General features: G+C 40.9%; 1 protein-coding gene across 3 annotated transcripts in view; it reads right to left on the bottom strand.

Annotated features, from left to right (window-relative positions):
• Positions 1 to 964: 964 nt before the first annotated feature.
• The window catches only part of NDRG1 (N-myc downstream regulated 1), a 53,659-nt gene continuing 38,851 nt past the window's right edge, over positions 965 to 15,772 (bottom strand). For all 3 annotated transcript variants that reach the window (XM_033155887.1, XM_033155886.1, XM_033155885.1), the window contains exons 7-16: positions 14,179 to 14,239; positions 13,502 to 13,588; positions 12,778 to 12,834; positions 12,068 to 12,171; positions 10,971 to 11,027; positions 9,427 to 9,478; positions 8,539 to 8,586; positions 4,568 to 4,603; positions 3,977 to 4,028; positions 965 to 2,649 (exon numbers count right to left, since the gene is read on the bottom strand). In XM_033155887.1, coding sequence (XP_033011778.1) covers positions 2,384 to 2,649; positions 3,977 to 4,028; positions 4,568 to 4,603; positions 8,539 to 8,586; positions 9,427 to 9,478; positions 10,971 to 11,027; positions 12,068 to 12,171; positions 12,778 to 12,834; positions 13,502 to 13,588; positions 14,179 to 14,239 — 820 coding nt within the window. In that variant the 3' untranslated portion in view covers positions 965 to 2,383. The remainder of the gene's footprint in view (positions 2,650 to 3,976; positions 4,029 to 4,567; positions 4,604 to 8,538; positions 8,587 to 9,426; positions 9,479 to 10,970; positions 11,028 to 12,067; positions 12,172 to 12,777; positions 12,835 to 13,501; positions 13,589 to 14,178; positions 14,240 to 15,772) is intronic.

The following is a 15,772-nucleotide window of genomic DNA, read 5'->3' on the forward strand; positions in this document are numbered from 1 at the left end:
GCCATAGGTATAGCTATATCAATCTGCCAAACTAGTGGCCATCATCACTTCTCAGGGTATGCAGTAAATTCCAAAAATGTGCTTTGTCAACTAGTACTTTGTTTTGAAATTACCACCAATTTCCTTCGTTGAGTGACCCAGCATTATAGTAACATGGGCTGGGGACAGAGAGAAATCTATTTGCTCAGCCTGTACAATTCATTTATATAACCTGCTTTCGTAACCATTCTTTTAAAAAAGCAAAAGCTAACTAGTCCAAATGCGTTAGGCTTTGCATTTCACAAGTCATTTTATTGGTCTTTTCTACACCCTTTCCGGTGTTCTATCCTCTTTGAGATGGGTCAACCAGAACTGCAGCCATTTTTTATGAAGGAAATTAGGGTCATGCTTTTTCTCTTCTTTTACACTGCTGCCAACTAAATTGACATTTACAGCAAGCTGTCCATCAAACAGTCATGTTGCCTTTCCTGGCCAGAAACAGCAAATATCACACCATCAGCATTATGAATATGAATATGAAATTCTCAACATCAACACGCTTTATATTAATCAGGCAACACAATTTTGTTTCCCAGTTTGGATGGTTCTGACTACTCTGGATCTTGAATAATTTGTTGTTATTGGCAAACATACCTATGTCATGACTCACCCATTCCAGATCATTTTAAGAGTAAAAGTACTATCCAGCTCCTGTACAGAACTAATTTCTCCCCAATGTGAAAATGTTCCATTTATCCTCATCTTCTGCTTCCTGATGTTTAACCCATTGATGATCCATAAGAGAATGAACTCAAGGCAGTTTAAGTCATCCATGCAAGTAGTGAGGTGCATTTTCAAACACCTGAGATGGACTTTCTGTTGCTCAGGGCCAACTGAAGTGGGAGAGTCAAACTCATTGTGGTTTTTTTTAATCCTTATCTCAAAGACCACCACCATTTTCAGGACACAAAATAGATGCAAAACCACTGCAAAGTTACAAATTTATTTTTGAAATAAATACAAATAATTCATTAATAAACTTTTCTGAAATAGACAAGTTTTGCCTCTCAATTACCGTCTGTTCCTCCTCTTCGCCAACCACCCAAGAAACTCTGCAGCTGTCATTTTGAAAATAGGTGATTTGCCTAAACTAGAGCTTAGTTCTCTTTGAAATGCCAAAGATATTCAGGTGTAGAGATGCTTGATGTTTTAAATGCTTGACACCCAAAAATCATGAGCCATATTACAAATTGTGAAGTAGCAAACAGAAAGCCAGTGAAAAATAATCTGTAAAAAAACAACAACAACCATTCTATGCTGGAAATCTGTTGCGTTGCACACTGCTCCCCAAAATAGAGCTCTGCAGACATCAGGACAGGCTGCAGAATCAATACACCTCTACATTCACAGTCATCAAAATCTCCATTGCAGTCTTGCATCTCTCGCTCCTGAACAGTGTGGAAAGTATTCATCCAGCACTAGGTCTTAATCCTGAAATGGTAGGGGCTGACCAACCTGGCAGTTGACTATAGAGCACTTTATAATCATTACTCTACTTTTCCACCTTCTAAGATAATTTACTGCTGGTCCCCCAACCACCACACACATTACCCTAAGTAGCCACAAGGCCAACTGATTTTGTCATCTCCAAACATCCTTTTGAGGTCCAAAACGTAAGACCAAGTGCTGGTATGCTTTTGACAATAATTTTAACCTTGCCCTTTACTTGCTCAAGCAGTTTTAGTTCTAAAAGGAGAAAGACTGCCACTAAATAGCATGAAGGCTTAAGATTTTGTTTGCCTGAAACTGCAATACATTCCCTATTATATATATATATATATATATATATATATATATATATATATATATATATATTCTCATGTAGGAAAACAGGCCTTGAACACTACTCACAAGGCCAGACACAAAATCTCATTCGATTAATATGTACAGATTTGAGTAAATCCAACTTACACCTGACTTTCAGACTTTTTCTAAAAGTCTCCAGTCATGCATTGTTTCCCCCAAAGCAAATTATTTAAAGACACACTGGGAAAGGGCTTTTTTTAACAGTGTAAAAAAGGGAGATGGGGGGCAAGAGATGGATCATCTTCAAAGGCTTTGTTTCTGAACAAGATCCTAGGTAGCTTAGGTTGCAATCTTGGTGATCAAATGCTGTTAGCTTCACCACTGGACAAGTTTTAAAGCAATCTAGAATTAGTTGGAGAACAGAATAGCAGCAACCTCTGTTAAGGGAACAGAGAAACTTGAGATGCCTGCTTTATTGGTCCCTGCTGAACTCTAGGTGGGGGACAGAGTCATGTGTTACAGAAAACACTTTAGGTTAAGTATCAAGATACACAGTAGATGGTGGTTAGGTCTCACTTCCAATTCAAGCCCCTTTCATTTAACAAGAAACTTCCATCGACTTGGGGCTGGGTTGTTCAGTGTTGTTTGCAGAGTTGGGAGTGAGCTCAATGTGAGTGTCAGTGTGAGCACGACTCCGGACGTTATCGCCAGTGTGGGACCTGCTCCTGGCACCCTCGCCAGTGTGGGCTCTGCTGCGGTTTCCTTCGCCAGTGTGGGACCTGCTCCTGCCCCCTTCAAGGGAGGAGACACTGGAACCAGATGCTGTGCGGGATCTCATCAGTCTGGTCATGCTTGCAGAAGGCACTGCAAAGGACATGCAAGTGACAGGTGAATTTTTTTAAAAAAAGTCCTCCTGTATTGGTTAATGCAAATTATGAAGATCAGTGACCAGACTAGGCAACACACACAAGACAGAAAATTACATATGGAAGTGCTTCTAACCCAAAGGGTGGGAGAAAGATACAGAATATATATAGACCATTAATAAGATACACCGGGGAAGGAAGATGTGCTTGCATGAAAGAGTTTAAGGAAAACACACAGCCAAGTCAAGGAACAAGAACCTGAAGGAAGATTTGAGGGGAAATTGGCCCAAGTGCTTAGGAACAAAAATGGATTGCGGCAGGAAGTGGATTAAGAAGGGAGGTTTGAAAGCCTAAGGACAGTAGACCACAGTGCTGAGGTCAAAAGTGGCACTGGGCTGCATTTCTGTGACGCATATGTGAGGCAGTGTGATGTAGTAGTTAAGGTGCTGGACTACTGAGTACAACTCAGCCATGAAGCTTGCTGGGTGACCTGGAGCCAGTCACTGTCTCTCAGTCTCACCTACTTCACAGAGTAAATCAAAAAGTAAATCTAAATCAAGAAGCAAGACTGGGAGTTCTGAATAGGACAATCATGAGGCAGATTCAAAGTGTGTTGACCACAACGTACTTAGAACTCCCCTTCAGACCCTTCCGCTTAATAATAATAATAATAATAATTTTTTTGTACTCCGCCCATCTGGCTGGGTCTCCCCAGCCTATCTGGGCAGCTTCCAATAAATATTAAAATACATTAAAATATCACAGATTAAAAACTTTCCTAAACAGGGCTGCCTTCAGGTATTTTCTAAATGTCAGGTAGTTGTTTATCGAGAGCACTGACGGCTGCGTGTGTTGGAGCAAGATGTGGGTACTGGTTTGGTCCCCCTCCAAAGCCTCCGTTGGGGCCCTGACAGTGGCTCAGGAACTGGCACACATCTGAAGTTACAGATTCCAGGATGGGTTCCTCAAGCAGTGCAAGATCCAGTAGCACAACCATGGGCGGCTGGCATCTAGACACTCATAGGCATCTGATATCAGAAGGTCTAAGCCAAGCAGGCACATGTAGGGATGGGAGCGGTGCAGCTTGTGTACATGCCGTCTCCCCAAATGTATTCACCATAAACACCTGAACATGCCTAATGCGCTGCTCCAATTTGGGACAAAGTTGATATCCCTTTAAGGTAGTCGAATACCGATTCACCCAAACTTGTACATTTTAAAACCCAACAATTCTAGAACATAACTTTCGCCAACAGGAGAGATCCGTTTAGTATGGCAGCTTAAGAGGACACCGCACATTTATTTCGAAACAAACGTGTACTTACTGTATCCCATGCCCTGTATGAAGTACTTGAAAGCTTCAGCGAGCTTTGCAGGCTGTTAAAAGAAAATACCACATTTTTTAATAAAGTTGCAAGTTACCAATGGCAAACTGTTTTCAGTTTTGGACTCGTCTTCCAGTAACAGTAAGCCATGGAAATTTGAAAATGCTGCTATGGCATGTTATCACTGCTAGGCCAATTTTCTTTAAAAAGTGTGTGTTTGTTAAAACTCCTGCTAGTGGGTACACATAACTGAGCAAGAAGACTGGAGGTTTTGATGTGCGTTGCATCATCGTAGAGAGAAGTGCAATGCAACTATGGTGACCTTTTATTGAGAGGCTGGGGACTACCATTTGGAGGGCAGGGCTACCATGGAAGCATTTTAGAAAGCGGTTGCAAACAGAGTTTGGCATTCTGTAACAGAGTCTCTAAGAAACCCATCACTGCAAAGCTATAGTACTCAAGGCCAAACCAGTAATACTAGGTTTTAATTCAAAGCAGAGTGCGATTTCACTCCTGTCATCGTGTTCCCCACACCTTCAAAAAGTCTGGACTTCCTCACCCCAGCATGCATTCTCTTCAGTAAGATCTTACCTGAGAAACCTGAGGAAGACCACCACAGTCAGCCATCTGCAAAAATGAATAAAGGTATCAATCAATCATTTATTTATTTATTGTGTTTGACTAAAAGCCATTACACATTCAATTACAGATCCAACACGTCAATTAAAACCTGTTAAAAGAAATCCAGAGATATACATCCATTTACAATAAGTCAAATTAATTTATCACCTGCACTGTCTACAGCATTGTCTTTATATAGCTAGCATGATACTTTTAGCAGCTTTAGCAAATAGGGCTGTTTCGTATATGAAAAGCAGATCACAGTCAGATAATAGCCAACCTATTTTCACTTCAGGGTTCTATCCCAGTAGCAGTGCCAACATCTGTTCCAAAAATCTCTTTTTGGGTTTTTGATAGAGCTGACAATGGAGTATATTATGGCAGAATCCCAGGCCGCCCACCTGCGGCCACACTGTTCTTTCTTTTATCAGATCAAAATGAACTGATAACGACAAAAGTTGCCAGATTCATCGAGGGTGCAATGAGATTAAGGGACACTATCTGAACGATATCATAGATACATGTTTGTTCTTTTTATCCATTGTTCTTTTTATTTGTATACTGCGTGTCTGTTGTTGCTATGGCTGTTGGCTATGCGAATAAAGCTTTTATCTATCTATATTATGGCAGAGATCTATATCTTTCACCTAAGAGTAAGATTAAAATATATGTCTAAGTGCGGGTTCTTTTTGTGTTGAGGAGTTACTCATTAAAGAATCCTATTTTGTTATGCCAGATCTACAATCTACTCACAAATTCCCTCCAACCCCCCCCCCCCCCAGTAGCACCTAAGACCAGGGTGGATAAAAATGAATTTTTAAAAAATCGATATTTTTTTTAATTTAAATCGGATTTTTAAAATAAAATGCTTTTGGAGGAAAAAATCTTCCTAAATATAGTTTTCTGTTTAAGTGACATTATAGTCCAAAGGCTATTCATCAGGAAATAAGGATTTGTTTGAAGTTTTTCATGTGTGCTAAAACTCAGTCTAATTTTTTTTTGTAAATTAACCACATCGTTTAACAAACATGGATACATATGCTATAATGTAATTGTTTTAGTTAAGTAAATTGTTATTAAGGAAATGATTATTTTCCTCCTGCCACTAAAGTACAGCAGAAAAGTTGTCCAAATATAAACAATAATTTCATAATTATCTGTCTATGTATTTCTGATAGTATAACCAAATCAGTCATTTGTGATGTAACTGTAAAAACTACTCTGAAAATTTATTATTCCAAAAATGAAACCTTCCTCTGGTTGTAAATATTAAGAGGATTGCCAGCAAGGCTGAACCTTTCTGTAAAAAACTGATTTAAATCAAGTCCACCCTGCCTAAGACTCATACTTTTGTATTGACATGTGTGAAAAGGAGTTTCACATAAGAAAAGCACAATTTCCGATTTCATTTGGGGGCAACGTGCTTCTGTTTTGAGGAGGTTGCAATAACCTTCTTGGGATAATGCTTGTGCAAGATGTCGATGGAAAGGGCATGAGAAGTGCAGATGCCAGAGCTTGCACACAGGAAAAGTTTAGGCCTTTTGCAAAGACATACCAAATTAGAATCGGCCAGACTGTGTTTGTTTGTTTTTTAAGGCCTTTACAATTAGAACAGTGTTTCACTGTGGTACAGATGTCACAGTATCCTTTAGTAGATTAGTGACAAGCATGTTAAATCTCTTGGCTGTTCTGGGAGCATAACATTAATCTGTAACCTCAGGGAGGGGATCATCCTCTGAATGTTGTTGACCAATAAACTTGCTCTTCATCAAGAATGAGATGCTCAGCTTTGACTAACAAGGGAACTGCAACTCAGCTGTGCAATCCCATGGAAACCAAGAGGTCAGGGCTCATCGTGCACAAGACCACCTTGCTTCTGGTGAGGAAGTAATTCACCTTGTCCAGAAGCAGATTCTGCACATTACTGCTTAACCTGCTTAACAGACTGTTTTAGAGTGTACATGTTGTTTTTACTTATTTCTGGATTAGATGGGAACATGGGAATGTGCTGAAAGTGAAGGATATGCACATTCAATGATAACAAACAAATTCCTCAGTGAGCAGCTAGACACAAAATGACCTCATGCAACTAAACTACCTCACACAAGGCAGTGTCGTGTGCCACTTTTCCCTAATAGTAACCAGAACGCAGACATAACCTGGAGACAGACTAAATTTACAACGTGTCCAATCCTGGAGTAACTGAAATTCAGCACACTTATTCATTCTCATAAAAAGAGGATGGAAGCATCTAGTGGAGACCACCATTTCTCAGTTCCTTGCCACAGGTCCAAAAAGGAAACGCCAATGCGGGTAAAAGCTGATTTGCTTGCAAATAAAAATCAATATCTTCGGGTAAACTAATGATGTACGGAAGTGAGAGCTGGACCATAAAGAAGGCTGATCACCGAAGAATTGATGCTTTTGAATTATGGTGCTGGAGGAGACTCTTGAGAGTCCCATGGACTGCAAGAAGATCAAACCTATCCATTCTTAAAGAAATCAGCCCTGAGTGCTCACTAGAAGGATAGATCCTGAAGTTGAGGCTCCAGTAGTTTGGCCACCTCATGAGAAGAGAAGACTCCCTAGAAAAGACCCTGATGTTGGGAAAGACGGAGGGCACAAGGAGAAGGGGATGACAGAGGATAAGATGGTTGGACAGTGTTCTCGAAGCTACTAACATGAGTTTGGCCAAACTGCGAGAGGCAGTGAAGGATAGGCGTGCCTGGCGTGCTCTGGTCCATGGGGTCACGAAGAGTCGGACACGACTGAACGACAGAACAACAAAAACTAATGATATTACATATGATGAAAGAGGCAGCTAGGGTTACCAATCTCCCAGAGAGCCAGTGTGGTGTAGTGGTTAAGAGCGGTAGACTCGTTATCTGGGGAACCGGGTTCGTGTCTCCACTCCTCCACATGCAGCTGCTGGGTGACCTTGGGCTAGTCACACTTCTCTGAAGTCTCTCAGCCCCACTCACCCCACAGAGTGTTTGTTGTGGGGGAGGAAGGGAAAGGAGAATGTTAGCCGCTTTGAGACTCCTTCGGGTAGTGAAAAGCGGGATATCAAATCCAAACTCTTCTTCTTCTTCCCAGTTCAGACTTTTTGATTTGACAATACTGATATAGACACTGGGCACTGGGCAGTCTTTAGAAGCAGAAAGGCTTTAAAACAGGGGTATCTAATATCTGATCTCTCAGATGTTCAACTACAACTCCTATCACCTGACCCATTGGTCATGCGGGTTGCAACTGATGGGAGTTTCAAGACCAACAACTTCTGGAGGGCCACAGGCTCCCCACCCCTGCTGTTGATTAAATGGTTTGAATTACACAACAACAGTGCTATACAGTGGTACCTTGCTAGACGAATGCGACAGAACTAACAGAACGAATTAATTTCGTCTTGCGAGGCACCACTGTACTATACAGGACATTCAAATGACCAAACTGTCAAACACTGGGAAAACTCCATCAGAGGCCAAGGACTTAAGCTATTTTCACCATCTTTGGCATGGTACAGATATATCTTCTCACCAGCCAGGGGGCAACAATGGGAGGAGATGAACTGCTGGAGTTCTTTGTATGACCTCCTGAAACTACCGGTAACTACTGGCAGCATTACAACACATTATGGAATGAGTTTCTGAATGTAGTACTGGCAGCATTATCATCTTATGATGTCTAACAATGCTTACAGTCCTGATGCATGTACAAAAATATACCCAGCCATTCTGTCTATAGTAGAGCAAGGGGGTGGAGCCTTAATGCTGCTGCAACTTTCTCCCCTAGAGACAGTGATTTTTTTTTTTTTACAGCTGTTATCTACAACATCCCCTGTCTAAGCAAGACACTTGCCTACAAGCAGCAGTCACTGTGCTCAAATACTCTAGAAAACACAAACTCCTCTGATTCTGCAGAAAAGTGCTTATGTTTATTACCTTTAAGAGTGTGGTCTTTGTTGGGTCAAGTTTAGCATTGCAGTCAACCTGTTTGGAAAAGGGAGAGGGAAAGAGTGAGCTTTACTTTTAAGCTTAGCAGCAAAAACGTCTGCAACACAGCACTTATGGCTCTGACTTCAACATGTCTCAGGAAGCAAAGACCCTCAAAGGCATCCCACAACCTCAAAGCAGTAATATTGCAGATAGAAGGGAGCATCCACAATGTGGTTAAGCCTGCAAACCATAGAATTAAGGACCAAGCTACATGTGATGCTAGTTGTAGCACTGGTAGTTGTATTAAAACCAGAACTACAGTGGTGCCCCGCTAGACGAATGCCTCGCAAGACGAAAAACTTGCTAGACGAAGGCATTCGTCTAGCGGAAGGCTGCCCCGCAAGACGAAAAAGTCTATGGGGCTGCCTCGCAAGACGAAAAATTTTCGTCTTTTTTTTTCCGTTTTGCGGAGCGCGGCTGTCATTGCCGCTCCGCAAGACGAAAAACCCGCTAGACGAAAATTTTCGCAGAACGAATTATTTTCGTCTAGCGGGGCACCACTGTATAAGGAGCAGGGACACACCAACACCATTTGGGACTACGGTGCTTGGGGTTTAACCTTTCCGTGTGTGTGTGTGCATGCGCGTGCATGCGTGCTTAAAGGAACCCTGGATAAGCTGTCATTTTCCAGACTTTATTGTCCCATCTGCAAATTGGAAGTATGGGCCACCTTACAGATTTGCTGAGAACAGCACTATAAATCACTTTGAACATTAGGAGAGATAAAAGATTGAATAATTCAAAAATTGATTGGTAGTAGTACAGTGCGATCAATGTAATGGATTCCCAGCAATGGATTATTGTGACACACTTCTAAAGCTAATCTGTACGTACCACAGCATCAACTGCAGGAGAGCTGTCTCCAACCACCAACAGTGAAGGGCACCTGAAAGGAAATAACTGAAATTGCAGCCATTGCTATATAATTCACTCTCAATATACAAGATTTCTAAAACAAAATTACTTGTAACAAATTACTGAAGAATCAGGCAGCTTCTGTATAAACCACAGAATCTCAAGATATATGTTGGTGAGTTAACTGTCACCAAGAGTTCCAGTTACAGGTGGGTAGCTGTGTTGGTCTGCCATAGTCAAAACAAAACAAAATAAGAAATTCTTTCCAGTAGCACCTTAGAGACCAACTAAGTTTGTTCTTGGTATGAGCTTTCGTGTGCATGCACACTTCTGAAAGCTCATACCAAGAACAAACTTAGTTGGTCTCTAAGGTGCTACTGGAAAGATTTTTTTTATTTTATTTTGTTTTGTCACTAAGAGGAATGCACAGAACTATCTGAAGCTGGAGCCAGCATATAGCTCAAACAAATAATCTCCAACACTCTGGATCCAATTTCCTGCAGTACCAAAATACTTCACAATAGCAAAAATACATAACCCAAACAAAGAAAGAAACCTCAGCCCCAAAGTAACAACGAGCGGGAAGAGAGGACATGGAACTATGAGAAGGGTGAAAAATAACTAGACAAACATCCCTTAGCGAGATGTATATCAAAGCAGAAAACAGTAAGGCAGCCGCGATGAAACTGTCTACACCAGGCAAAGCCAAACTCGCCCCTCCAGATGTTTTGGGACTACAACTCCCATCATCCCTGACCACTGGTCCTGTTAGCTGGAGGGCCGAGTTTGTCTATGCCTGATCTACATTCCAACAAGGAGGCTTGTGGGCATCTGATGTTACCCTTACTGGTAGCTGTCACTAAACCACAGTAGCTAAGATTCTATTTTGCTTCTCAAGCCTTAAGCAAATTTTTAGTTTCTTACCCATTTACAGCTAAGCTTTCACGATAAAAGTTTTGCACAACTTGCCATATCATGACACTTGTTTCTCAAGTCACGGCTCACTGCTGCGTACCTAAGTAACTGGGACAGCCCAGGAATAAACCACATACATCTCTAAGCGGTTAAGTCCCGTAAGCTTCAGTTTGTTGAGACATCAACAAGGTAAGAGATTAAGACATGCCCACGGCACACTCTTCAAAAATGAGATTAAAGTGCAAAGTGGTGTCACCATTAACATATTCCCTTCCTTATGTTTGTTCAGATTAATACTTGAAAGGGTATAGAAGAAATAGCTGGGGAAGGAGGAGCTTGATTGGGTATGAAAAGGAGGACAAGACACAGTCATAAAGAGCCCTTTGCAGATGATACTACAATTACGTCTGGCATGTCTAGGGCATTGTGCCTTTTGATTCTGCCACTGAAATTCTTGCTATCAATTTAGTGGCAAAAAAATGGCAACCATGAGAATTATACAATCAGTTTGACACACCAGTTTTATCGATACAGATTCATTTCAGAGATTAGTCACAACCAGATGACTACAACTAACAGAATTAAAATGGAATATGAAAAATCCTTACTGTAGAGTTACAACAGTTGTTCCAGGTATAGGCCGCTCAATGTCTAGATCTCTTCGGCTGGAAAAAAAAATGAGCAAGAGACAAGTAAGCAGAAGGCTTTCATTTAACTTCTAAGCACTGTTCCTATAAAAAGGCAAGGAGAAGCCATCATAATTCAGAGTTGATAACATGCAATTTGAGGGCCACATGGAGTCCCTAAGGCATGTGGTCCATGGATGCTTGTCAGAGTTGGGCTCTATTTGAGCCTTCAGTTCTTCAAAGAGACCTACAGGTGAAACTCGAAAAATTAGAATATCGTGGAAAGGTTCATTTCTTTCAGTAATTCAACTTAAAAGGTGAAACTAATATATGAGATAGACTCATGACATGCAAAGCGAGATATGTCAAGCCTTTATTTGTTATAATTGTGATGATTATGGCGTACAGCTGATGAGAACCCCAAATTAACAATTTCAACTTTGGGGTTCTCATCAGCTGTACGCCATAATCATAACAATTATAACAAACAAAGGCTTGACATATCTCGCTTTGCACGTCATGAGTCTATCTCATATATTAAACTCCAGTAGCTAATGAAAACAATTGCGTACATAAATGGACTTTTCCACAATATTCTATTTTTTTGAGTTTCACCTGTAAGTATGTCGGATACCGCCACAGCAAGTAATTCAGACAAAGCTCATGTTTAGAATGAAGGTTGTGCTAGCAGCGGTCTTCAAAAACGATCTTTGACCCTCCAGACATTGCTGACCTATGATTCCAATCTGACCCCATTAGCATGCCACTGATCCAGGGACATAGGAAGCTGCCTTATACACAATCAGACTATTGGTCCATTTAGCTCAGCATTGTCTATGCTGACTGGCAGTGGCTCTCCAGAGTTTCAGAAAGGGGTCTCTCCCAGGCTAACCTGGAGATGGTGGGATTGAATCTGGAACCTCTGCTACTGAGCTATAGCCACTTTAACAAAATCTGGAGGGCCCAACGTTCTTAATCGCCAATTCTAGAAGACTTCAAGGCATTCTGTGGCTGATTGGACTCAAATGGGTGCAGATTGTTATCCCAGGTAATCCAGATGATCCCCAAAAGCAGATTACCTGTTGTATGAGTTGACAAAGAGATGCAGATTGTTTTGATTCATATCATTGATGATGTGTTGGCGGTAAGTATGCATCAAATCCTGATGGTTGTGAATCTCTTCCTAAATTCAAGAAAAGCTCTCATTATATTTGGTGAGATCAATACCAGCTTTTTATAACAGCTAGTATGTTCTTCTCCAAGTGCTCCCTATTCATCCATAACCCCCATCCCCTCCAGACAGTAAAATACTTGACAGTAAAGTATGCAACATGGAGCTCTGTCTCTGAAAGATAAACAGCAACATGCTACAGTGGGCTATTTTTCAATAGACGTTTTAGAACAATAACACTAAAATAGCAGTTGAACTCCTGCCAGTATTGCCACATTTCAGTTACACAAACTGCCTGGTGTCTAAATCTTCCAGGTTTAATGTAGCGCTCTTAAATTTCAACATCAGAACCCACAAGGAGCAAAGTGCCCAAGTTAAAGCCTGTCACCATTTGAAAGCAGAAGTCTTCATGAAGTGAGGGGCGAGGAATTCTGCCCAAGGGATTAGCATAATAAAGCCTACTAAAATGTAAACAGATATACATGCCCATGTCCTTAAGTATCAGAATTCAAAATACTGTCAATATGCTGCAGCATGTCAGTTGCCAGTAACTTTTCCCTACATGAGAAAGGCAACAGGAGGAGTCTTCAAAATTTGAATGTTATAAAACACACTTACCTTACTAAAAAGATGTGAGATGACCATATCTGGCAGTGCATGAGCCCATCCAGAAATCTACAGAATTCAGAAAAATACACATTAGGATAGTTCACACTGTATTACATAGTGGTCTTGCATATTCCAGTGGCTGACAGTCAACCTCATCACACACAAAAACATGTCATAGTTAAATTACATATCCAATTCATACCATGCAAGAGAAATCATTACTTTGAGTACTGTGTTAACCATTCATTTATTAGACCTATAGTATTTTAAGGTTTTTAAGTCTTATGTGTTTTGTGGGTCACTATGCCTCCCATATTGCCATGAGTTGGAAGGATCAATCAACTTTAAGAAAAAAATGATTTGCTCAGAATCTACAACACAAATCACACCAGTTTAACCATTTGTTGATGCAATTCAATGTATAAAAATCCTGGTGTTCGAAGTAAATTTCATCACTAGCTAAGGGGCAGGGGTGGAGTGTCGATACTAACTCCATCATGCAATGTACAATCTGGAACTAATGTACAGTTGTATCAAAGCGACCTCGAAAAGGATGCCAATCAACATGGATTTTTCCAATCAGTCAATGAAGGGGAGATTACATATTTGTATTGGGCTCAGGGGTATGCTTGGGTGCTGGTGCAAAATCTTTCCAATGACAAGCATTTGGTATTTTATAAAAAAAAAGAATTAACATGTTTTAAAATTAAATTTAAAAGATGCAGTATCTTACCTTAGTTGCTGCCCAGTCCATCCATCCTTCAGCACATGGGTTGACATTAATAAGAACGAGTCCTTCCACCATATCAGGATGATTAAGCTGCAAATTGAAGAGTCATGTGAACAAACATGCAGATGCACTGAAGTAGCAATAAACAGGGAAGATTTTGCTTTTAGGAAATCAACTTAAAACAATTTGTGGGGGAACACAGAGCCCTCTTCAATCTGAAGGCCTGTGAAAAGTGAAATTTGTCTTTGTAAAGGTAATTTAACCTGTTTTCAGTCAGTGTGTTCAAGTGGAGAGAACTAGATTTAATGTAAGTATCTAGGAGCAAACTAAGACAGATCATCTGCCAATTAATCCTGGACTAGCAGGTATCAGAGCAATATTTTCAGTGGGGCCATGTGCAAAATTTGAACAGTAGTTTAGCTTGTGGTTTGGATAAATAATGAAGAAAGTAAAGTATTTGTTGCCTGTGCTTTTGTTACCCAGATGTTAATATACCAAAAAATGCAAGGAAGCTTGATTTTTTTAAAAAAAAAACCAAGCCATGCACTAGCCAGTTTTCATTCAGCATGACAGAAGCTGTAAAACCATTGAAAGCATATTGCATAGACTCTGGTAATTGGCAGGCAATAGCATCGAGATTTTAAACCCCTACCTGCCATAGAAACAAGTAAACAACTTACAGCAAATCTGGTTAAGATGTAGGCACCAGCTCCAGTTCCCATTCCAATCACACTTTTCAACCTACATAAAGAAGTTATGAATAATGTTTTAAAGGCTGCTTTTAAAAAAGGGTCTGATTTCTAACAGCAATAAACTCCCCCACCCCTATTTCCAAACATACCTATTTTACATTAAGCTACACTGAATAGCAGCTCCATGTCTGTTCAGACATGTTAAAACAAGGCAGCACTGGCCTGTCCTCATGCAGCATATCAGCCACAGTATTACTGTTACTAATTACTATTCTTACTCGAGAGTTTGCCATGAGGTCCCAGGTAGGGTTTCAACAATTGAATACACAATATTAAAACCAGACAAAACAGATTACATTCAGGAGAATAAGTGGCTCCTAATACAGTGGTGCCTCTGGTTACGTACTTAATTTGTTCCGGAGGTCCGTTCTTAACCTGAAACCGTTCTTAACCTGAAGCACCACTTTAGTTAATGGGGCCTCCTGCTGCCGCCACTGCCCAATTTCTGTTCTCATCCTGAAGCAAAGTTCTTAACCCAAGGTACTGTTTCTGGGTTAGCAGAGTCTGTAACCTGAAGCATCTGTAACCTGAGGTACCACTGTACATATTGTGTATCAACGGTCCCAAGAAGAGTTGCGTCTTCAACATCCAACATAAGCTACATAATGAAGGTGCCCAGATACACCCCTATGGGGAGGTAATTCCAGAGTTTAAGAGCTGCCACACAATGTGCTCTCTTGTGCTGCCACCCTCTGAACCTCTAAGGTGACCCATAGGGAAGGAGGTGGGGCCTATGTGAGCACCTTGAACTGGCCCAGCAACCAGTGCAGCTGGGTTAAAACAGAGGTTGTGCAAGTCCTAAATGGAACCCAGGTCAATGAATTGCTGCTGCACTTGACATTTCCAAGAAATAATCCAATGTGGAAGCTACCAGAGCACAAGACTGCAGTGGCCAAGTCATCTCTGTGCAAAAGGGGATGTAGCTGGTGCACCAGCCATAGCTCAGAAAAGGCACTTCTAGCATACGGACCCTCCAGCAGCAAAGTTGGATCCAAGAGTATCCCCCAAGCTACAGACAAGCCCATTCTGGGAGAGTGCAACCCTGCCCAGAACAGGCCATCTCTCCATCTCTGGGACTAAGGAACTTGTATCTTATCAGAATACAACTTCAATACTGTATAACCCTTATGCCAAGCACCCAAATAGGCATGGTGCACATAAATATACACAGGGTTGGAAAGAAGTTGCCTACACGTGTTAGCGTAAGTAATTCAGATTAGGTTAATCCATTGCCTGTGCTTCACAATTCTGTCCTACAAGACATAACCAGTTTCACATGAGGGCAATTAGCAGTATGGAAAGTTATATTTGGTTTGCTTAGCATTTGTCTTGGTGACTAACCACAGAGATATGACCATTTGTTTTTCACTATTTAAGTGATAATAAGCTATGCCAAAACCAAGTCAGCAGAGTTTCCAACAATGCATAATTCAATTTAACTACTAGATTACTAAAAATGTCCACAAGGCAAGCCTCAGAATCTGTAGTGTCTCTTGACTAGACCAGATAGAATCCAAGAGTA

Source organism: Lacerta agilis, chromosome 7 (assembly GCF_009819535.1).
Source record: "Lacerta agilis isolate rLacAgi1 chromosome 7, rLacAgi1.pri, whole genome shotgun sequence".
NCBI classification, from domain to species: domain Eukaryota; kingdom Metazoa; phylum Chordata; class Lepidosauria; order Squamata; family Lacertidae; genus Lacerta; species Lacerta agilis.